This window comes from Aythya marila (genome assembly GCF_965140915.1).
Source record: "Aythya marila genome assembly, chromosome: 12".
NCBI lineage: Eukaryota > Metazoa > Chordata > Aves > Anseriformes > Anatidae > Aythya > Aythya marila.
In genome coordinates, this window is record NC_139053.1 from 20,393,928 (window position 1) to 20,417,535 (window position 23,608).

The 23,608-nt window shown below is 49.4% G+C and overlaps 1 protein-coding gene across 1 annotated transcript in view; it reads left to right on the forward strand.

The window, feature by feature from the left end:
• SPG7 (SPG7 matrix AAA peptidase subunit, paraplegin) overlaps window positions 1-23,500 on the forward strand; it is a 31,774-nt gene extending 8,274 nt beyond the window's left edge. Inside the window, exons 5-17 of the mRNA XM_082770408.1 lie at window positions 513-652; window positions 3,248-3,350; window positions 4,864-4,989; window positions 5,308-5,470; window positions 6,200-6,373; window positions 12,080-12,204; window positions 13,447-13,549; window positions 14,597-14,707; window positions 18,006-18,121; window positions 19,786-19,942; window positions 20,504-20,667; window positions 21,078-21,155; window positions 22,789-23,500. Of these exons, the coding sequence (XP_082626534.1) occupies window positions 513-652; window positions 3,248-3,350; window positions 4,864-4,989; window positions 5,308-5,470; window positions 6,200-6,373; window positions 12,080-12,204; window positions 13,447-13,549; window positions 14,597-14,707; window positions 18,006-18,121; window positions 19,786-19,942; window positions 20,504-20,667; window positions 21,078-21,155; window positions 22,789-22,998 (1,770 nt within the window). The 3' untranslated portion in view covers window positions 22,999-23,500. The remainder of the gene's footprint in view (window positions 1-512; window positions 653-3,247; window positions 3,351-4,863; window positions 4,990-5,307; window positions 5,471-6,199; window positions 6,374-12,079; window positions 12,205-13,446; window positions 13,550-14,596; window positions 14,708-18,005; window positions 18,122-19,785; window positions 19,943-20,503; window positions 20,668-21,077; window positions 21,156-22,788) is intronic.
• The last annotated feature ends 108 nt before the right edge of the window (window positions 23,501-23,608 follow it).

Consider the following 23,608-nt stretch of genomic DNA (forward strand, 5'->3'; position numbering starts at 1 on the left):
AACTAGCCTCAGAGATTAAAATATTGTTCGTGGGTACATCCCATTTAGTTCATCGATTTATGATCCATTTTGCAAACTTCTGGATGAAATTAATTACTGAGAGGGATACAGAAACAATATGCAGAAGGCTTCCTGCCCAGTGATGTAGTTCCAGATGTATTGTAAAACTTTGACTGGACCCAAGCTATCATTACAGTTAGGTTTATAATACTAACCTCATCCTCCAGTCTGCCTACAAAGTCATTGCACCTCCTTGTTTCTAGAGAGCTGAGACTCAGTTCTTGGCTTTTATGCTTTCAATAAGGTGCCAGAAAGCCATGAGGTGCTCCTGACTTGATTTGGAGGCCCAGCATCAGTTACCTGCTCATGAGTTCATTGCTGTAGCAAACAAAGGATGTAACAATGCTAACTTTTATCTGACTTCTCCGTTTCGTGCACCTCTTCTGCTCATTGTTGTGTCTTTATACCACACTTACAATTTCTTCTTGCTGCTTTTGATTGCATGTCCCCAGAACGTTACCCTGCTGTACACAATGCGGGTGGCAAACATTGACAAATTTGAAGAGAAGCTGAGAGCTGCGGAGGATGAGCTGAATATTGATGAGAAGGAGAGAATCCCTGTTTCCTACAAACACCCTGGCTTTTATGGAAAGTATGATATAAACTCGTGCTCACTGTTGATCTTATGTTGGCAACAGCATCCTTCACTTGAAGAGCAAAGTTCCTTCCAGCTACATGTTATGTAAATGCAGAACAAAAAGAAGTGGTCCCTGTTTTGGAGCACTTAGGCAGTCTTTGAAAAATGCTCTAGATGTGTGTTAGCGGCTCAGACATGAGGGTCTCAAGGAGATGTCTTGAACTGCAGCATGTAGTGAACCAAAATATTTGGTGTCAGTGTCAGCAGGTCTGAGCAAAGTCTGTCAGTTGCTGCTGTCCTTGCAATAATCCATTATTCAAGTGCAACGTGAGATAGAAATCCTGACTCAACAAGTGTGATGTTGTGCCCTGGTTTGTGGAGAATGTCGGTGGTGCAGTAAGCTGTCCCCTGTTAGAATGCTTCAAGGAAGGCCTGTGGTGGTGGTTCAGTCTGTAAAAATAAACACCTAATTTTGGCCTGTTTCTCCAGCAGCTGTAGATCAGAGGACAGCCTGTGCTGGTGCTCGCTCCAGCTGTGAGCCCCATACTGAGCAGAGCAGCTTTGATGCTAAGATAGAAAATCTCACTGAGGGAGGAGTACTCCTATTAAATTTGCAGCCCCTTTCTGTTACCTGAAAGGATCTCGGGATCCTTTGCTTTTAAAAATAATAATTAAAATGTCAGTGCTCAGAGGTTTTAATTCTGAAATAAACTGCAATGAGCAAGAAGTAAAAATCTGACGGAAGATTACAGAGCACTGGCTAGGCTTTGTTCTGTGCTTTCATTTTATATTTTGTGGTCATTTGCTGCTCACAAGGTTTATTTGCCCTTCTGTTAAGGCTGGCAGCTTATTTTTGCAAGATAGGATTTATGGGGCGCAGAGAACAAGAGACCTGTGAAGCTCGCTCACTGGGCTATTGAACAAGTCCACCTCCATCACTGAGGGCTGTGCTGATGCAGAAAGATGCTCTCTGGAAGTCTGCAGAGAGACTGGCCTTTGGAGAGCTCTCAACCAGTATTTTGTTCTAGAGTCCTAGAGATGGAGATGCAGCACAGTAGCTTTGTCTGCTAAGAAAGAAATCCCGTGCCCTAACAACCAAGAAGGATAGCTCCGTGCTGCTGCCGTTACCTGCTGAGATGGCCTGGGCACCTGCTTGTGCACCATGCTAAGCAGAGGTGCACAGCGTTGGGTTCTAGTAGCTCGTGGGGTTTGGAGCACGGTGTGTTTCCTGGATGTCTTACCAAAACGTGAAATAAATGTCATGTTTGTATGTGAGAAAATACCCTTGCAGGATTTTGACCAGTTGCTTGTCCTCTGAGTGACATTTTTTACACTTTGAATGCATGATTTGTGTGAAGACAAACTTCTTAAATAGATCACGCAGCATGGAATCTTCTGTTGGGATTCATAACTTGCTAATTTTTGTCAGTTTGTGTAATGGGACGAGTACACTGACCAGTTAGTTATGTAGCAGCACGGGCTGATTTCCCCTGTGTCTGAAAATACTGTTTTTTAAAGAGATACTCTAGGGTCTGAAGACTCAGGAGACTTCAGAGTCTGGAGTTTGAAGCAGCTGTGAGGTGCAGAGCACTTAGAGCTTGCACTCAGTTTGCTGTCAGGTACAGGCCCTTGATGCATTTCAGAATGAATCTCCTGTTTGCACAGTTGCCAAACTGTAGGTGATTTTCAGTTTCCAGTGTTGCCTAGGAGCCCTCGCTCAGGGGAGACAAATGCAGCTAGGTATACAGCATGTGCTGCTCCCATTGCTTCAGTAAATCATCCGTTCCGAGAGGTGGAACGCATGCTCCTAGTTTAAAGATAAGAAACAGAAGTGTGGGGAGGCAAGAGCATTTCACAGGGTCAAGCAGGGCACGTGGAGCAGAACAAGGAGCTTAGTTAGGGTACCTCCAGTCCCAGCCTGCCTTCTGATAGTCCAATCATTCTTCCTCTTATTAGAAGTATTCCCTGTTCAGAGCTCACAGGGTATTTTGTCCTCAGCACATTTGTCTTATAACTGCATTAGACCTGCCCTGTCAGCTCTGCTCCGTGGCTCCCTTCTAACCCAAGAGGTACTGAAAGGATCCAGAAAATTCATTGTGCTGGTTGCTGCAGGAGCTCCTTGTGAAGGACTTCTGGGAGACTTGAGCAGGGGCAGCCAACCCTTCTTGCCTAATGGGAGAGCTGCAGTGGGATTTCTGCCAGGTTTGGGGGAGCTGGAACCTTCGTAGCATCGCGGGACACAGGTCTTCCGCAGTGAGCTCCCGTGGGAAGGGCTGCCAGTGTCCCCAGCTCCTGCTCTGGCTGTGATCTGGCTGCCCGAAGGTCTATCTGCTTTATAAGTAGAAATGCCTCTGCAGGGAATGGTGAAGAGGAATTTCTTCCACAGCTGTGAGCAGCATGTGCCAGTGTCCTCTGTTTAACTTCTCGGGTTACGTAATTGTTGGGGTTTTGGTTTTGTATAGAAAATTTCAAGGTGCTGTTTTCTTAGTCATAGATGCTCATGGCTGCCGAAAATGTCAGGACCTTTAAAATACTGAAAATAGTGAGTGACATTTACTGAGTTGTGGCTGAAAGCTTCAATTTTGACCTGTCCTGCTTTTGTCCTTTCAGCGATGTCATTTCCCTGATAGTGACACTTGTGGCTGTCTCCATGTTGTGGAGCATCTTCCGCCTTATTAGGGTCGCAGGCAGGGCAGGAGGATTCAATGCTTTTGTAAGTATCCTGCATCTTTACGTTGCTTTGCAGCCTGTGAGTAGTCTTGCCTTCTGCTGGCCTAATCTCCTCCCCTTTCCCCAGCAAAGTCAACACAGATTGAGAATAAACCGATGCCAGGGACTCCTCAGTCTTGACACATCTTGCATCTTTTCCTGTCCTGATCATCTGACCCGCTTGTACAGTAACTGGCCTTAGCTGAGGCCCTTTCTTTCCCCCAATGGCAGGAAGGGCTGAGCTCAGTGAATTTGCAGTCCAGTTTGCTCTGCTATTTTCAAAGCTTGTTAATGAGTTGCAGCTGCAGATGGTGTTTTTCTCTGGGTCCTGCCAATATGCCTCCCATACAGCCAGGAGTAGGAATTGCTGCTTTCTGCAAAATGAATTCTCAATTTATAAAATATGTTCAGATTCTGGATTTCATTACGTGTTGGCCTGTTCCCCTCACGCCACATGCCTCGCTTGCAACATCAGTTAAATCTCCTGCTATCCTCCACCCTTGCCTGGATCAGCTGATGAAACTCTGTAGAAATCAGCTCTGGGTACACTGGTACTGACCGCAGGGATCTGGGGATGAAAACAGTGGTGAATTCAGTCCCTTGTTAGGTTTCCCACTCGCTGTCCTCTGTAGTTCTCTTCTGGCTTTGGGATTCTCTTTATACAAAGGGGCGCAGCTGCCTGGGAGAAAAGAGTAGTTTAAAGAAGTGTTAAGTAATGAGGGCCTTGAGGACTGGTTTCTGCCCTTGCATAAGTGGGGACAGCTAGGCCCGGCGTGTTTAACTCTTTTGTTTGGATAAACTGCTGCTTCTAAGGCATGAGAAGTTATAAACTTTCTTCTCAGAAAAAAGTCCTGAGTAGCTGTTTTCAGAGGAACATGGTGAGCAGTTACAAGTAGGACATTTAACTAAATCCTTGTTTTGGCTGTCACTCTGGCTTAACACACACCAGAAGGCTGAAATGTGGTGCCTGTTAAATTCGAGAGCCCATATTCTGTTCCCAGGTTGTGTTGTTGTAGGAGCTGGTGGCAGCGTTGGACAGTGGTCCAAAGTGTATGTTTGCATACGTTTACAAGGCAATATTGGTAATTTATTTACCGCTGATATTTACCATCCATACATGTTCCTTAAAGCTACACCTATCCCGAGTGTGTTAAGGATCAGTGAATTTAAAAATCAGGGAGAAGATCCCAAATGAAGTTTTGGGCATTCTATATGGTTTTAATAAATGTCTCTGCCTGGCCTACAGGGACTTGAGCTGGGCTGGGGGGATTATTGCAGGTTTACTTTCTCTTCCCAACATAACGTGGGTGAATAAGGCTTGAGGCAGCAATCCTGCAGCCTGGCTGTGAAGTATCCAAAGCAGAAGTTAGTAAAACAACGATGCACTGGTGGGCATTGTAATGTTCTTTGTTGGGGGTGGCTATGCCTGCGCTGTGCTGTGTAGCAAACTGTCTTTCCAGGCTGTTGCCTTGTCCAGAGTCAAAGCACTTCTTCAGCATTTGTGTTGCCTCCCACAGAACCAGCTGAAGATGGCTCGTTTCACCATTGTGGATGGAAAATCCGGAAAAGGGATTGGTTTCAAAGACGTAGCAGGAATGCATGAGGCCAAAATGGAAGTCAAAGAATTTGTGGACTACTTAAAGGTATTTAAGAGCAGACCGCAAGAAGTGCTTGCTGCCCATCTTCTGGGTTAGAATTAACCTGGGGAGGAGGGTCTGTTCTCTTCATCCTGCACGATACTGAGCAGCCTCTGTCTAAATAAGCTGAAAACTTTTGTGCTGTGATCACCATGACTCAGTGTCTATTTCCAGTTCTGTAACAGGCTGCAGATGTGGCTGCTCCCATTAGGAGCTCAGGGTTGCTCAGGATGAGAACAGCGTCAAGGAGCTCTGGGAGACTGTATCCTTGTGCAGATGCCTCGTGTTGGCTGTGGATCTGACCCAGCTGTGCTGCTCTTACAGAATCCTGATCGCTACCTTCAGCTTGGAGCCAAAGTGCCCAAGGGTGCCTTACTGCTTGGGCCGCCGGGCTGTGGGAAGACCTTGCTGGCAAAGGCGGTGGCTACAGAGGCACAAGTACCATTCCTGGCCATGGCAGGCTCTGAGTTCGTGGAGGTGATAGGAGGTAAGCGTGGCGGGAGGAAGGGAGTGGAGGTTACTTGGGGAGCGTTGACTGGGCCTCGTAAAGGACAGAGATTTTGTGTTGCTTTGCTGGATATTGCTGCTGAAAATATAAAAGGGTTTCAGCATTAGTGTGGATAGATAATAATGTGGTACCTAAAACGTTTTCTTTGAATAGCTAGTTGCTTCTTTCTGGCAATGGGAAACCATGGTTCTTCACCTGGAAGCATCATCTCTGACTTGCCTCTACTTACTAAAGCCATTGACTGAGGCTTCCTTCCTTATATTGAGAATGCTGATGGATTTTCTGCTGCTCCCTGCTGATGGGAGGAAGTATGGTCTCTCTGTGCTCAGGGATTTCAGTCTTCTTCCTTCCTTCCTACATCTCTTGAGACCCAACGAGGGTCTGTGTGTGGAAATGTGCTGAATATTTTTGCTCCTAACCTGTGGAAGGACCAGGAGCTCAGGTCTGGAGCTGGGAGCAGAGCTCCTCTTACAGCAGCTCTGAAGAGTCCTTGCAGTTCTGGGAGCTCAGTTAAAAGCCAGCACGATTCAGGACAAGCAGTATTTAAGGGCTAAAGAGATGAGTTCTTGACTAATTCTTCATGTCTGGAGTGTTGAGAGAGGGACTGTCACACACTGAGGGTTTGCCTGGGTCAGATATCTAATAGGGGGCTGGTAACGCTCTACAGCTATGGCTGTGAAGCTCATTTCTTCTTCCCTTCCCCTACAGGTCTTGGAGCTGCCCGAGTTCGGAGCCTCTTCAGAGAAGCCCAGGCTCGTGCGCCCTGCATCGTGTACATTGATGAAATCGATGCCGTGGGCAAGAAGCGCTCAACCAACATATCGGGTTTTGCCAATGCTGAGGAGGAGCAGACCTTGAACCAGCTGCTGGTAGAAATGGATGGTCAGTATTTCTGTCTCTGAGCAGTTGGGCCCTTACCACCTCGGAGATCTGGGCTGCTGTCCTGTTTGAACTTGCAGTGCCTCTTTGGTGTTTTCTTCTTGGGGGAGTATTTACCATTGCATTGAAACAAACCTCACTTCCCTCTTTCCTGGAACAAGGCTAGCTGGCACTTCACAGCATTTCCAGGACTAAGCCCAGTGTTACAATTTGGTCATGTCATTGTTAAAAACCTCTCTGTATGACAAATGATAACTGGGGCTTGAACTGCAGCTTAGGGACTTTCACACCTGAAAATCTTTTTTTTTGTGATTTTTTTTTTTCCTATTTGCACGCCATTGTGGCAGTGGCTGGCCTTGTTCTGTTTCTGGAGGTTGTCATATTACTCAGCTGAAGTGGGTCCTTTCTCTGCTCTTTCTCCCCTTCACCAGCTGCTGCAGTGAGTACAGAGGAAGAGCAGCAGCTGTTGTTCAGCGCAGGGTTTTTGGAAGCTGTGTGTCCAGTAATTGCTTCACACTGAATTACGCTTTTCTGCAGATCTCCCAGGATTCTCCCCAAGCACTAGGCTGAATCAGTGTCCCATTGTTAGTCCCTGTTTCTGAAGGCTTTATATTGCATCTCTTCGTCTGTCACTGGAGAGCTGGGCAGGACTCCTCCAGAGCTGATGGTGCCTAGCAAGTCATTGGGCTAAGGAGAGATGTTTGAGAGTGTGGTGTGAATAAGCTGTGGAGAAAAAAGAAAAAACTATATAAATATCTAGATTTCAAAAGGATTAAAGGTCAGTATCTAGTAGACTTAAAACCCTGGAGCCAGCTGTTTTTGTGACTGCACTCCAACGATTGAGTCAGAATTGTAGTGTCACATTCAGGGTGAATGTGCACCAACACCAGGGGAGCATCCACCTGCGAACAAAACCGGTGGATAACATGCATTAGAGATCCTGGCTGGCAGAGGGCAGCAACCCCAAAGACTCTTCCTACAGTAAGTGGCTTCAGTTCAGGAGTATGTTTTCCTACTGGCAGCTGGAGAGGAATTTTTTTACAATACCGGGAAACCAAAAGAGAACGAATTGGCAGCGAGGACACTACTGTCCATAGCTGGTAGCATTTAGGTCCAGCTGACCATTAAATGTTGAATACTTGCTACGTTCTGAGACAGGTGGTGTTTTAAAGTCTGATAAGGTTTGAAGTTTAGTTGTCCCACAGGGACATTAGCACTGGAAAATATTCATTCTCCCGTCCCTTGACCTGTTCTCATGTCTCTTGCCTGGCTGTAAGATGCCTATCTAAGCTGGGAGAGGGAAGCTTTGCAGACAAGTCCTGGTTTGATGCCACGCTTCTGGATGGTTGCTGGCTGTGCCACATATGGAATCAACCCTTTGCTCAGACGCTTTCATGCAAGCGCCAAAAAGAGCAATCCTTTGTCTGGTGTTAGTCATAACTCTGTCAGAGCCTGCTGCCCTGACCCAACTTGCACTGCTGCTGTTGCTAAATCCTTGTGTTGCAGGGCGAGGTGTAGGATGGCTACTTGTCCATCAGGGCATGTTTGTATCAGTCTGCTGTTCTGTGGGACAGGGCTGCCTTTTGCCTCGACTATAAACATGACACTTAGCTCATCAGACTCTTTATGTGAGAAGTTAAAAGTCCTGCACTGAAAGCATCCCTCTTTCTCCAGACCTCAGGGCTGAAAGGTGCTTGCTCCTCTTTGCTGGATGCTCAGAGGGGAGCAGTGGGTGCAGCCCTGCTGAAATGAAGTGCTGCTCTTCGTGCAGCTTGGCAGCAAGGCTGCCTCCTGGAGCTTGCTGTGTGGTCAACCTTAGGCTCTCAAGGAGAGAAGCTGACTTGTGTTTTCAGGAAAGGGTAGGTATTCCTCCATGCTGCACGCAGGATGATCTGTAATTCTGGATCTTTGCCTGTGCTGCAGAAGGAGGAGAAATTATAAGCTGGGGCACAGCATGGTACAAGCAGGGTGGAGTGGTCCTTCTGAGCAGAAATCCTCCAGGCCTCTCTCTGCTTTCACCCAGGTGCCATGAAGTTTTTGAAGGAGGGAAATGAGCTTTAAGTGGGTCCTAAATAACCCTGCACAAACCTGATTATCAGAGGAACCTCCCTGAAACCCACAGTGCTGTGTAGTTACCAGAAATCACCAGAAATGGGGATGTGATTCCATGGGACTTCGCACAGGCACTAACTCAGGCATCTTGGCCAAGCACATAGCTGCTCGTGGAGCAAACAGAACTGTTTGCAGCTGTGCCTGTGTAACGCTGTCTCCATGGAAAGGCCATTACTGACACAGAATGCCAATGCCAGCTTGGTTGTTTTTTTCCTCTTGGTGGTTGCAAGGTGAACTGGCAACAGGTTAACGCTGACTCAGATGGGGGCCATCTGTTCAGGAATACGTGGTCAGTGCAGCCTACATCTCAGTGCTGGAAATGACAATGGCTGATTTTCTGTGGGCTGTAGAAATCAGGTGCTGTTTCCAGAGTGGTGCTGCTTTGGTGAGTCTCAGTTCAGAAATCAGGGAACAAATCCGTTTAGAAGGTAAATATTGTCCTCAGTGTATGCTTTTAAAAGCCCTAGGAAAAAAAAAAAAAAGCTTCTTTGTTCTGTGCTGCCTGGCTTATTTTTAAATTTATATTGCTTCGTGATTATTTATTTGTGTCTCGTACAGATCACGGACTAAGCCCCTCGTTGAGCTAAGTGCTTTATCAAACACACTAAAAAAAATAGCCCAAGGAGTTTATAATGCCAAACGAGAGACAGCTGGCACGGACCGGCGGGGTAGTACAAGAAGCACGGGCTTACTGTTGGGTGTACACATGAGCGCGGATCTTGGCTCGTGTTATTGAAATGCTCTCTGGCTGCATGGTACCGAAATGAATGCTGAAGTGCTGTGTCCGTCCTTACAGAAGAGTTTTCAGGAGGACAGTGAATATTTTTCTGTTTTTTAAGGAGGTTGACAGCTTACCCAGGCATAAGCGGGGGAGTCATATGTTTCTAATGAGGAACCTTGAAAGGGGAGGTTGAGAGCTGTTTTAGCTGCTTTTAGCTTAAATTGGTGGTTGAATTTCTGCAAGGCAACACCATAGCACTGAGTCGAGCTATTCGTTTGAAAAAAAAAAAAAAATAAAAATCAAGTGCAGAAGTAGATCTGTGAATCATCAGCTTAGCAGCGGTTGTGGAATGCGTGCGCTGGAACGAGATGACTCCTAGGTGAGGTGGGGAAGGACGAGGAGGGTCAGAGCCTCGTGGATCCCCCTCTGCCAGCTGCGGGAAGGACGAGGGCCCCAAGAGCTGTTACGGGATGCAGTTTGCTCTAATGCTGGCGTGCGGATTTTAGAGCAATTGGAGGCTCTTCCTGCGAGCTACCTTGGTTTCATGGCTCTGACAGCTCTGGAAGCCCCAGGAATGGGGTGGGAGAGGGACAGGGATGGAGCCTGTGTGTACAGAAGCTGTTTTAAAAGCAGGGCAGCTCGTACTCCAGCCTTTGTCGGAACAGGTGCCTGCTCTGAATAGTGAATCTCCCCTCACAAGCCACAAACAAGCAGAAGAGGAACGTGACCCAAATATCTCCCCCGTTCTGAGTGCATCTGAGAGGAGCCCGACAGGCCTGGGCTGATTCCTGGCTTTGAACAAAAACGCAGACCTGTTTCTGGTGGCAGCCAGAGGTCCTCAGAGGAGACCTCAGCCCTGGCTTGTGCCACGTGCAGGTTTGTGACCCTGTTTGAGGGGCACTGCACACAGATGAGGGCCAAAATTCTTATAACGAGTGGCTGGGGAAGGACGGTGTAGTACCACAGATGGGATGCCCATCGGGGCAGTGGGGAGGGAGAGCCCGTAGCAGTTCAAGTGCCCCCTTCTCCTTTCCTTTTGAAGTGGGTTAAGTTGTAAGCTTCATAGATACGAAGGCTCTTTTGGGGCTAAATGTTCAGAACTGCTTTGAATTTGTTGCTGTGGCTGAGGTGGTGTTTTCGTAGCCTGTTCCTGTGGCTGATGGCTGCCTGTGGAAGCCAAGGCCCGTCACGTGCCAGGTGCCACGGCGCTGGGAGCTGTGATGGGGCTCGGGGGCTGCTGGTGTAGGTTTACTGGGGCTGCTCTGCACCGCTGGGCTGCGGGCTGGAGAGCAAGTGGGGCAGAAGCTGACGTGAGGAGGATGCACTCAGCAGTTCTGTTTTTATTATGCTTGTTCCAGCAGTCAGACCTATTTTAAGGCCGCGTCCTCCCAGCTGCAAAGCTGATAATGTACTGTAGCATCTAATCCCACCCTGTGAAGGCAGCTTGCTATCCCCCAAGTGCCTGCCAGTCTCTCTGCTTGTTTATCACCCTCCAGAGCGCGGCGTAAAGCCTGCCTGAAGAGTGGTCGGCTTCATCCTCGCCGGGAGCTTATTCAGACAGCATCCTGCAGGGAGGAAGAACGGAGATTCGCTGCGGTGCGAGCTGACGGAGCCAGTCCTCTGCCTTACCTGTAACCTTAATCTCTCTGCTGAGCTCTTGTACGCTGACACATTTGGCAGCTCCTCGGCAAAGCTGCAGAGAGCTGAAACCCACCCAGCTTACGTGCAGAAAGCCGCTTGCTGCAGCGTGTGACTTGGCAGCGAGGGAAGCACGCAGGGCGAACGCGGCCGTTCCCTGGGAAGGCTGCTGCGTGCCAGGGCGGCTGAATCGGCTCGGAGCAGGTGACTCACACCAGGGCCCTCTGGGCACCCGGTGGAATGCAATAAATAAGCAGCGTGCTTCGGTGATTCAACATCATCCCTGGCTCCCCACCCAAGCAGCGCAACCACCTGCCCCGCTCTGCCCTCCTCCAGCTGTTAGTGCTCCGGCTTCCCCAGGAAGTCCTGTCTGCCTTTGATGCCTCCGTGCTGCTCTGGCAAAGCCTGTAAATCCTGATGCTCCCTTCATCTTTAAGACCCGGAGACAAAACCTTGTGGCTGTGGCTCGAGCTGGTGTCTGCTAATAATCGCTGCGGAGCTGCCGGGGCACATTCTGCCCCTGCCTACGTGGTGTCTGGGGGAAGTTCTGCAGGGCTGGTCTCTGCACGGCTCTGCAGGATGCCTGGGTGCCTTTGGAGCGATAAAAGGCGAGTGAAAAGACGCAGATCAACTCATGCTAATATGCCACTTGCTGGGTGGCAAGGCTCCGTCTTCTATTTCTACGTTAACATGAGCTGGTCGGAAGGAAGCCTGTCCCTTCCCTGGTGATCTGTCTGTGACTGAGGGCTAAAAGTAAATGAAAGCTGAACGGGCTTTCCGCAGAAATACTGGGGAGGAAAATGCTATTTCAGCTAAAAAGAGTTGTTTGTACAACTGGAGCTAAAGAAGCGGGAGTTGACTTAGGGCTGGGGGTGAGAAGGCACATCCCAGCTCATCTGAACACAACGGTTCTGTTCTGGCTTCTAGTTGGAGCAACTTCAACATGTGGCCAAAAAAAAGTTTTAGGCTGGAGTTTAAGTAACTGAAAAGGGAATTTCAGAGTGTCCACAAGGAGCAGAGACTGGCCTGGGTGACCTGGGAGGTTCCTTCCTGCCTCGTGCTCCTAGTGAACAGGACACTTTCTCAGCCTCAGCTGCCCCAAAGGATGTTGTAAATACATCCTTTGTGATAAAGATGTGTAAGATGTTCTCTGCATCCTGCCCTGCCTCGTCCCTTTGTGTGCTTGCTCTTTGTGGTGGTGGAAACCTTCACATTTGTTTTTGCTTGTTTTGCTACAGGAATGGGGACCGCAGATCACGTTATAGTGCTGGCTTCCACCAACCGTGCTGATGTCTTGGATAGTGCCTTGATGAGACCTGGGAGGCTTGACAGGCACATCTTTATCGATCTTCCAACGCTCCAGGTATTTTCCACGCGCTGCCCTGTCCTTCCCATAATGCTGATGACAAAAGTGTCCCAGTCCTTTGCCTGCTGATGATTCACGGGCCTGGCAAAGGCTGAGCTTGGAGGAGATAGAGATAGTACGCCTTTCTGTGTGCCTTCCTTCTTATTTATGTGCCCTAAATCAGAGATTTGACATGCTAATGTAGCTGCCTGTTTCAGTGAAATGACAGCTCGCTGGTTTTAAGCGTATCTGTTCCTATAGGAGCTTTGGCAGAAGATTCTCCTGTGAGGTTCTTTGCCGTGCAGATGCAGAACGTTATATATAGTCTTCTCCCCAGGAAATTGGGAACCACCTAATTGGCAAGTTGGCTTGTGGGGGAGAGCTCAAATTGTCGTGTGCTTTGAGCATCATTTGCCTCGCAGGTTTTATTGTCCTCGCTATCCTCCTCAGGCTCTTTGTTTTCCTTCAGACAGCCCGCTAAGTGACTTTCCTTCTGAATGCTTGTTAAATCCATTTACTAGGGGAGTCTTCCACGGCTGCTGTGTTGACGTTTGTAGCAGGGCTTTGGAAACAGGCTCAGCTGCAGCAAAGGTCTGTCCGCTCTGCCAGCACAGCCTCTTCTTCTTCCATCTGTGCTTTACTGTCGTCCTCCGAGTTTTCACTTAAAATACCTTAAATGCCTGATACAATTTGGCACCGGAAGCATGAACCGTGCAGCTGCCCTGAAGGAGGAAGGGGAAAAACCCTGGCAACTGAGCCCATTGTTTTAATCAGGATCTCCTGGACCAGCTGAATGAGTCACTCCCTGGCTGCCCGCCAGCCATCATCTCACCCCCACCTTTGTCTGGGAAATGGTTGCAGGCTAAGTAACTAGTAGATGGGGCTTTCGTTTGCAGTGTAGGAGGGAGCAGGTAGAGGCACTCCGAGCTCCTTCCTGCAAGTGCTTTTATGGGAAGAGAAAAGTTAAAAGATCAGAGTGAAAGTTTGGAGGAGAGTGGCCCTGAGAGAGAAAGCAGTGACTCACGGTAAGCCTTCGTACATCTGTTCTGAATTTGAGAGCTGGGTGTTTATCGGGGCTCCCGTGGAACCGAAGTGCTGTAAGGACAGCCCTGCCCTCTGGTGGCAGTGCTCCTGTCCCCGCTGCCAGAGGTCTGGCTCCTCCTCTGCTCCCTGGGATGGAGAGCAGGCAAGCTGCCATGTCGCAAAGGTCTGCTGGGCTCGGGTGTTCGCTGTCGTGTGAGTGCTCCGTGTTCTTCGCAGGAGAGAAGAGAGATCTTTGAGCAGCACCTGAAGGGCCTCAAACTGATCCAAGATGCCAGCTTCTACTCGCAGCACCTTGCAGAACTGACTCCAGGCTTCAGTGGTATGACATGCTGTGTGTCCCTGTGGGGCTGTTCTGCCTCCCTCCTTGCTAATTCCATTGTTCAACCTGAAGCTTCTCAGTTGCTTAGTTTAAAGAGGGTATTTTGGTCCAAAAGGCTTTTTTTTCTTACCCTTCAAATCTTCCCCACTGAAATAGTGGGAACCTAACCAGCTCCCTGGTGAATGGAGTTGCAATGAGCAATTGTTTGTGGCTATTTTCAATCTTCTGAAGTTTCTGGCAGGGTGTGGAGGTTGGAGGAAAGCACACTTTTACAGGGCCTGGATCCTGATTCCGAAGGGGAGGAACCGCTGTTCATTCTCTGCTCCAAAGCTGGTGTCAAGGATGAGGTGTTGCGCTTCACGCTGAGATGTGGAAAGACTCTTAAGTTGATACGTGTTAGCAGGAAAATGATGGGAGGAATGAATAGCAGTTCCTTCGTCGGTCAGGGTAGAAATTGGACAGCTCTGGCTCCTGCACTGAGCCTGTTTCCAGGGTAGGTCCCTGGGACTTTGAAACAGTGCTGAGCAAGGGGCTCCAGAGTTCCTGTTTATGTGGAGTTCCTGGAATATCCTTTCTGGGTTTCCCCTCTAACAGGCCCCAGCACAGTGCCTCTTCGTGACTTCTTTCGGCAGCCCCCCACCACCATCACCCACCCACACAAACTCAGAACAGATGTTCTTTCTCTTCTGCACAGAGGTTTGTGCGGTTGCTGCATGAACAGCGCGGCGGCCCATGCCAATCCAGGCTGCCCACGCCACTCCCCTGTTGTTGAGAGCCAGCCTTGGCTTCAGCCTGTTAATTGATTGCTGAACTCTGTCCTCTGTGTGGCAACGCGGCGTTCACTGCCAAGGCAGTTGTATTGTTCAAGTCCAACATAAACACCATGGATTAGGTTTGCTCTCTGTTCCCAAGGAACAAAGAGGAGCTTGCAGTGCAGCTATTTGACTTCCTTAGGTCCCTCTCTAGATCTGTTCCTGCCTTTTCTGTCCCCTAAAATGTGCCGGTCACATAAAACACAACATAATGCTTGTAAACTCTTTGCTACAGGAGCTGACATAGCAAATATATGCAATGAAGCCGCTCTTCATGCTGCTAGAGAAGGTCACAAATCCATCGATACTTCCAACTTCGAGTATGCCGTGGAAAGAGTGATTGCAGGTAAGTGACCCGGCCGTTTCCGCTGTTGTCTCGCTAATCTGTGTCAGCTCCTGGAGGGAAAGAAGGATCAGGTGATTGCGTTATGTTCCAGGAAGACAATTGGGTCTTAACTGGTTCCTCTTGTAGAGAGAGCTGTCAGGAAAATCTTGAATGCCGTAGTTGGAGAAAGATTTTATGAACGAGCCCCTAAATGAACCTGTTTTTCTGACTCTGCAGGCAACCTGAGCCAGTAGCTCAGGGCAAATGACCAGTAGCAAAATAGTAAAGAGGGGAATTCAAAGCTGGATGGTTGGTGGTTGGTTTGTTTTTTCATTAGAATAAATAAAGTGGAAGTATCTCTGGGTTTTTGTTGCTGCTCTGGACACCTGCTACATCAACATGAATAGCAAAAGCAAACAGGCTACCCCATCCTCAACAGCAACAGGAAGAAATTAGAGATTTTTCTTTTTGGCCTCAAAGCCCAGGCTTTGATGAATTGGCAGAAAAAACTGAAAGACAGTAGAGTACTGTTCTCCCTCTGAGAACATCCTGTCAGCCTTTCCCTGTCACTTGTGCAAGTGCCAGCAGAGGAACCTCTGGAGATTACCCTGTAGCAGTATATTAGAGGGAGGGGGGGAAAAGAGTTCCCAGAACGCTTGACTTCACCTGAGGGATTTGAATCTGGTCGGTTTTGATCTGAAGTGCCCTCTAGGCAAGCTTTGGTTTTCATAATCTGACACTTAACTGCTTCCAGGCTGCAGCAGCATTACTGGCGGGTGAGCCTGGGCAAACGGAGAGGCGTTCTGTGCTCTTCTTAGTAGAGCGTGTGAAACAGGATGTTTGTACTGGGTCAGTTATTTCCTAATATAGAAATTAGGTTTTCACTATTTGTTTTTTTTTTTTTAATCAGAAAATGCCTAAATAATTCCTCATCTAAGAGAAGATTTTTTGAGAATTCCTGACAGTTTCACCTGCCTCTTAAAAACGACCCCTGGAGTGCTTTGGGTGCCTGTGACCCCGTTTCCACGAAGCCCAAACTGTACTCAGCAGCTCCCAGGAGTGGACAGTGAGACGGCTCTAGCTGCAGTGCAGAAATCCTAATCAGCTGTAGCAAATAGGTGCTTTACTTTCACATCTGCAGTAGAGAAAGCACTGAACTCAGAGGGATTCCCTTAACTTTTCACTCTGAATTCCACCATAGCCTTAGTTCCCCAGACATGGAAGACAGGGCAAGAAGCAAGGAAGACCACAGGGCCGTGTAGCAGAAGGGATATCTTGTTTTAATGTGGTGGATGTTAGAGGGCATGGGCTTCAGCAGTTTCACTGCTGACAGGCTGGCTCGCTTCACTGAGGCTTTGTGGCATTTGAGAGGCAATAACATCTTTTTGTTGCTTAATCCGATTTTTTTCATATTAGCAGGACTTGGCTATTTTTTGTAGGACACCCTAAACACCCCTCCAGGCCCTTATATTAAATGTACCCTTGCCATGTAATAGGAATGCTTCTGAGTTTCACAATTCAGAGGGTATTTCAGTTGCTATAAAAGCTTTTCTTGAAGAAAACAAGATATTACTGTGCTTTCCATTATAGGCTGCTGGTTTTAATAAGGGTGGTGCGGAATCAAAAGAGAACTTTGCAAGTCCAGAGGCCCTGTCAGCCTTACAGCTTTGTGTTGCAGTGAGGGAGGAGTAAGAACTCTTCTCTGTGGTAGTCTCCATTGTGTTTTCAGTTTGGGAACAGAAAGTAGGCAGTAAGTCATGTCTCCTGGGAGCGATGGAGGAAACCTGCTGAGCACACAGGGGCAGTTAGGGGCTGTCTTTGGAACTGTCCGTGGAAGATGGAGCAGAGCCTGTGCTCTGGTGGGGTTTGTGTACGCAGTGTAAGACCAGCAGAGACGCACCCGAGTTGCTTCCTGGCTTATTTCTCTCGTAAATGTGATAAGTGCAGGCCTTCAGAGAACTCTCCTGCCTGGAGCTTGCTTTCTGTAGGGGAAGAAACAATCGTTGTGGGCACACTGTGTGCTATTGTGAAGAGCACAGTCCCTCCCTTCTTGGTGGGCTGGCAGAGGGATGCTTCCAGAGTATAAAAAAAAATTAAATAGATTATATATAGCACATACATGCGTCTTTCTATAGAAAGATCCATACAGGGAATGCACACACACTGCTGAAGGCGAGGTAAGGGACTGACTAACGAAAATGAAGGCTGTTGCAATTAATCTGCTGTTCCATCACCATCATGCCTTGCAGGGCACAGTGCTTTCCAGCATCCCCGAGCAGTAATTTTACAAGATCTGCCACGCTCATTTTGCTGTTTCCTTGTTTAATAAAGCTCTTGACTTTGTTTAAAAATTAATGTTAATAGAATGTTGTTTTCCAAGGCATCAGGCAACCTTGGTATAATGCTGCTCTTGACTGTGCCTGCTCTACCCCCTATTGCTGCTGGCACTGTGCAGAAACATCCACTTTAAAGCACTGGTACCTCCTTGCGCTCGATACGCGGGGCAGTAATGAGTGCTCAGTGTGCAGTGTGTTCTGTAGTTAACGTATTTTCTGCGTGCTGGAAGCTTTACTCCCATTCAGCATTTTTTGAAATCCTAATTGGACTTATTCTGTGTTACGGACTATTGGGTTGGAAAATAGACACTTTCAAAAATCACCTTTCTGGAGAAAGTATTAAATGTGAGTTATGGCTTAATTTGCTCGTTCTCAGGAGCCTGGGAATAAGCTCATACGGAGCATGCCATGTGTAATCAGAGATTCCTTGGGTCTGGAGAAAGATTTTGGGTAGATATTTGTGGTTTTCTTTTCTGACTTGAAGACTTCTGATGCACAGGAATCTCAGCTGGGACCTCTCTGCTACATATAATGGAACATCTCGGTTCCCTCGTGTCCCTCAGTTCCCTAAGGGACTGAAAGATCTTACAGCAGACTAAATATGCTCTTCCAGCCAGACTTTTTTTTTGGTGGTGGGTTTTTTGGGGGTTGGATTTTTCCTTTCTCTTGCAATAGTACTGCCTTGTTGCAGCTCTGTCCCTCGGCAGAGATGTAGCGTACCTTTGGCAGAGCTGGGAACAGAACAGAGCCTTGAGTTCTAGAGCTGTGATTTCATCGAGCATTAAATTATTTGTGTGATGATTACGTCTGTTGTAAGGGGAAAAAGTCTGTGCCAAGCATGGGTTGCCTTCAACTGCAGGGACAGAGAGCACCTCTTGCACAGCGTGTAACTGCTCTAGCTCGTGTGCTTCTCTTTTAAAGGTCATGCTTGTTGGTTACATTTACTGCCACTTTATTGTCTTACCTCGTCTGTGTTCCGATAGGCACTGCCAAAAGAAGCAAGATCTTGTCACCAGAGGAGAGGAAGGTTGTGGCGTTCCATGAATCAGGGCACGCGTTGGTTGGCTGGCTGCTGGAGCACACGGAGGCAGTGATGAAGGTAACCCCACTGCTGGCTGTTGTGGAGTTCAGTGCTGGGTGTGAAGAGAATCCTTTGGGATCCTCTGTCCAAGACGTGTTGATTGTTCTGCAGCGCTTGTGTTAGATTCTGCTGTGTTACCCTGGTTTCCATGAGCTTGGAGCTGTGAGTGCTGCAGCAACGCAAACAGCACAGAATCACAGGAGGGTTTGGGTTGGAAGGGACCTTAAAGATTACCCAATTTCAACCCCCTGCCATGGGCAGGGACACCTCCCACCAGACCAGGTTGCCCAAAGCCCCATCCAGCCTGGCCTTGAGCACCTCCAGGGCATCCACAGCTTCTCTGGACAGCCTGTGCCAGTGCCTCACCACCCTCTGAGTGAAGAATTTCCTCTGTTTATCTAATCTAAGCCTGTCCTCTTTTTGTTTAAGGCCCCGTGTCCTGTCACTGCACCCCCTGACACAAAGTCCCTCCCCAGCTTTCCTGTAGCCCCCTGTAGGTACTGGAAGGCTCCTGTAAGGTCTCCCTGGAGCCTTTGCTTCTCCAGGCTGAACAACCCCGACTCCCTCAGCCTGTCTTCGTAGGAGATGTGCTCTAGCCCCTTGATTATCTTTGTGGACCTCCTCTGGACTTGTTCTAATACAACCATGGCATTCTTGTGCTGGGGTCCCCAGAGCTGAGTGCAGAACCACAGGTGGGGGCTCACGAGAGCAGAGACCTCTCTTTGCTCTCAAGATACGCTGTCAAGAAGTCTGTTGTCGGGCTCAAGTCATGACAGTGGTGGTGCAAAGCTTAACCAGCCACAGGAAAAATCTTGCCTTCACAAGCCAACTGTAAAGCACTCCCAGTGTGCCTGCTGGCCACCCTGGTGCTGGGCACATTTGGAGCAAGTGAGCGTCCTGCTGCTGCTGCTCAGCTCGTGCGCCTCCTCCAGGCACAAGGCTGTGCTGTGTGCGTGCCTGCACGGTCTCTTTCCCTGCCAGCACGTTGCAGCTACCAGTCAGGCCATTGCAGGAGCTGCTCTGATACTGATGGGAAGAGATGTGTTTTTCAGATTGGCACGCTTGAGATTTGGTGTGCCCGAAGCCCTTCTCTGTAGGGAAGGGCCTCCCTTTGCACCCCGGGGTGCCTTCTGTCCCACGCACGTCTCCTCAAAGAGCCTTGACGCAGGGGAGAGGTGGAGGGGTGGGAATGACAAGGATGACAGCTTCTTGGCCTGCCACCAGCAGCAAATTCACTCTGAATGACCTATTGTATAAGCTGAACTGTTGTTAATTACTCTCAACGAGATGTGGCTGGATGGGGGAAATGGCTCTTATTTTTCTGAAGACATCCTGTGTTTCTCCAGGTAGTCCTGATGATTCTGGAACATGGTAAAGCAAGCTCTGGTTGGCTTATATGCTTCAGAGGTGCTCTGAACTCCTAGAATTTAATTTACTTGCTGTTAAGGACAGCTTCCTTTTTATTTTTTGACCTGGAATGGCAGAAAGTGCATGTCTGCAGCTGCAGAGGCTTCAGTATGGGAATGGCAACGTACTGCAGTTTCAGCTGTGTGTCTGTAGGTCAGCCTGCACCATCGCTTTCAGCAGATCTCACTGGGAGTGCAGGCCCTTCCTTTCTTCTCTCTGTTGTTAGAGTTGGTTCTTTTTGTTTTCTGCCCTGACGGAGCTGCCCTGTGTTGCAGGTTTCCATAGCCCCTCGAACAAACGCAGCACTTGGATTTGCTCAGATCCTTCCAAGAGAGCAGTATCTCTTCACCAAGGAGCAGCTGCTGGAGAGGATGTGCATGGCTCTGGGCGGGAGAGTGTCCGAGGCCATCACCTTTAACAAAGTCACTACAGGTGAGGAGTCAGACCCTGCTGCAGGCAAGTGGAAGTGGTGTAAATAGTCTGAACTTCTGTACTTGTTGCTCTGTCCAAGGGTGATCTCAGAATTTTCCCACTCTGGACAGTGGGAAAGGGAAATGCCAAATTACTTGTTTTGATCTTCGAGTTGTTTTTGTAAGAATGAAGGTCTCATTGTGGGATGCAACTGTGTTGTCTTAGACTTTGTCCCAAAGCCTAAGGCCACGGGTGCAATTACCCAGCAAGACTCTTGGCCGGTGGAAGAGCCTGGACCTTCTGTGCCTTGCTTCCACTTAGTTCCAGCTAGTTATAGGCAAATGTGGTAAGAGAAGGCAGTGGCTGCTGAGCAATCCATACACTTTAGCTACCAGTGTGTTTATTCAGGGTCATGCACGGGTCTTGCAGTACATGAGGAAAGGTCCATCAGCAGCCAGTGATCACCTGCCTGGGTTCCTGCAGGTCCTCTAGTCCCTCGACTAGTCAAATGTGTGCTTGTGTAGGACCTGCTTCTCCTGCGCTCCACTCAGAGCTGGAAAATATCACGTCTCTTTCATGCAGGAGCCCAGGACGACCTGAAGAAGGTGACCAAGATCGCCTACTCCATGGTGAAGCAGTACGGGATGGTGCCCAGCATTGGGCAGCTCTCCTTCCCAGATGTGGAGAGTGCCCCTGGAATTGGTCGGCGCCCTTTCAGCCAGGGACTTCAGCAAATGATGGACCATGTAAGGCTGCCCCTGAGCACACCTTCCTGTTTGTTCTTTACTGTCTGCAGCTCGCTGAAAAATGCAAGTCACATAGCTGAAAACCAAACAAGCTCTGGTTCCAAAGCACTCTAGCTGTGCTTCCTTGGGGTTTGTACTGAGCTGTGTCTTTTGCTACTGGGTGGCTTCCTTAGACTTATTTGCCATCAGCAGGGACTCTCTTTGAGAGATTTGCTAGCACAAAAGTTTACTGTTTCTTATCAGAAGCACTCTTGTGGCTTTTTTCAAAAGGCTTATCTGTATTTTCTGTTAGTGGTAGCTGCTTTCTGCCTGCTCGGTTTGCACATCCTTCCTCTAGGTGCTCTCTTGTTTGTCCACATGTTGTGTGTTGCCACTTGCACTGCAAGTCTCTTCTTGTTACTGTCTTCTAGGAAGCAAAAGTGCTGGTGGCTCAGGCTTACAGACGCACAGAAAAACTCCTGCTGGACAACCGGGATAAGCTGCAGACAGTAAGTTGGAGCTGTCTGAGGTTTCTTTCACTGTTGCTTTTGACCTTGATACTTTCTGTGCTCTGCAGCTTGGTTGCTGCAGCGTCTCTGTGGCCCTAGAATATCTGGTAGTGGAGATATTAACGTGCTGGGAATCAGAGGCTGTTCACTGCGTATCCCCTAGATTAGAAGCAGGCACAGGGAGGATGTGTGCCTCCTCCAGCAGTGAGTAGTTCACCTGACACCAGCTGGTATTTGCAGGGGAGGGGAGGAGTGCTCTGTGCTGGATGGGAGCAATCAAACCCCGAACTTGGCTCCCTCACCTGTACTTCTGTGCTAGCCTCTAGGAAATACAGCTTCCTGGAAAGCAGCGACCATTCTTGTGAAGCCTGTGAAGGCGAGAGCAGCTCGTCCTTGCAGGCTCTGTAGGCATAAAAGAATTGGGTGAATGGTTTCTGGGGGTGATGAAAGGACACGGGACCTGTCACTTAGGCTGACTGGTGACTCCAGGCAGCTTGCACCAGTTACCTGCTTCATACCTGATATATCAAGGAGAACTTGTTGCAGAGGCAGAGCTCTGCCTCCTCTAATTTGTGTCCTGGGAGCCCCTAGCCAGCCCCCCCTCACTGCCAGGACCTCTGCTCCCATCCCTTGGTGCTTGCAGCACCGCGTGTCCCTCATTGACCTTCCCTTCAGGCTCCTGGTCCGTAACATGCAAACTAACCAGGAGAACAACCTAATGTCGCATGTTTTGCAAATGAAACAATCCTTAAATCTTTTTAAACAACAACAAAACCCAAAATGCTTCCCTCTACCCAGCAGCAAGCCTCCTGTGCGTGGTAAGGTGGCCAGAACTCGCTCGGACACCTTGCTGCTGCCTGCGTCCCCGCTCTGTCCCCGGGACCGTGCCCCAGCAGTGCTCTGAGAGCGGGCGTTGTCGGGGGCTCTCCTCTCCACAGGGCTCCTCCGTTCCGACGCTTTCATTTCACAGCAATCAGATGTTTGCTAGAGGGTCAGAGAGAAAACTTTTCAAGTCAAGCCAAAGTGCCTACAGAGCGTCCCGTTTGCCAGGCCGCTGCGTCGCCTCTCGTCAGCAGAACGGAGCGGTTCGTGGGGACAGCCACCCGCTGCTGCTGCTCGCAGAGGGGCTGGGGAGCTGACGTTCCCGGGGAGGACCTTCCTGGTGACCCCCAGCCTGCAGGGGCAGCTGTGCTGTGTGTGACACGGTCTGTGCACAGAGGAGGGCTCTGGCTCTGGCTCCAGCCTCAGCTGCTGCCTCTCTGCCTCCTCAGGCAGGGCCCCGGGCGCTGTGACAGCAGCAGTAAGGGCACTTCCCCACTGTCCCCGGGGTTCTGCCTTGCTGAATCACTTCCTAATGCAAGCTTTATTGCCTCCAGTCGTATTTGATGTTTCTGGCCAAAATCATGCTTGCAGAAGGTGCTGGCTGCCCGGGGAGCTTTGTACTGGCTCAGCGGGCGCTGGGGTCCTGCTGGCTGCAGTGTGCTGCCTGGGGCCCCGCTCCTCGCGGGCTCCAGCACGTGCTGAGTCCAGATGTGGAGGTCCGAGTTGAGCTGGCAGGGAGAGGTCAGATCGGTTCAGAGGGGCTGTTTTCAAACCCCCCTGTGCCTCATTATGCCTTGTTTATTGTTTCTAGCTGTCCAATGCCCTCCTGGAGAAAGAAGTGATAAATTACGACGACATCGAAGCTTTGATTGGGCCCCCGCCCCACGGGCCAAAGAAAATGATAGCTCCTCAGAGCTGGCTTCAAGCAGAGAGAGACAAGCAGGACACGAGAGACGAAGAAATGCCCCAGCAGCCACCAAACCACGAGGAGGAGGAAGAACCACGCCTCAGACCAGTGTGAAGCCCCTCTCTGTGTGCAATGGGAGGACTCCAGAGGCTTCTTTTGAACGCAGACCCTGTCCCTCTTCAGCTCCGGAATCAAAGATACCGAGCAGGGAACCTCTGTGATGCCATTCCCCAAAAACAAAGGGATGGCTCCGCTGCCTCTTGCAACAAGCTTTTCCCTGCGGGAAGGAGAACTCCTTAGGGCTTGGAAATTGCTTCTCAGCAGGGCAGTAGTGGTTAGCGGTTGGGTAAGTCTCATCTGCTGGAAGGATTTCTCCTACACGGGGCTGTTGTGTGCACGTTCTTCAGGATGAGATGTGCTGTGGGGTGCTCCTCAGCCACCTCTGGCTGTGCTGTGTGTGGGGTGCTGGGCGCAGCGCTGCTGTTACGCGACTCCACCCTAACCTCTGATTGTCTTTGCTGCTGGACATGAACTACAAGCTGAAAACCAGACTGCACCAGAATAAAATCTTGAACGTGCTGTCGTTTGTGCCATGTGTGGAGGGGTGGCTGTGTCCTGCAGGTACCTATCAGCAGGGGGTGCGGGGCCCTTTAAGGCGCCGCCATCTTGAGTGCGGGCACGCTGAAGCCGCCCCGAGCCCTTTCCGGCGCCGCCATCTTCCCGG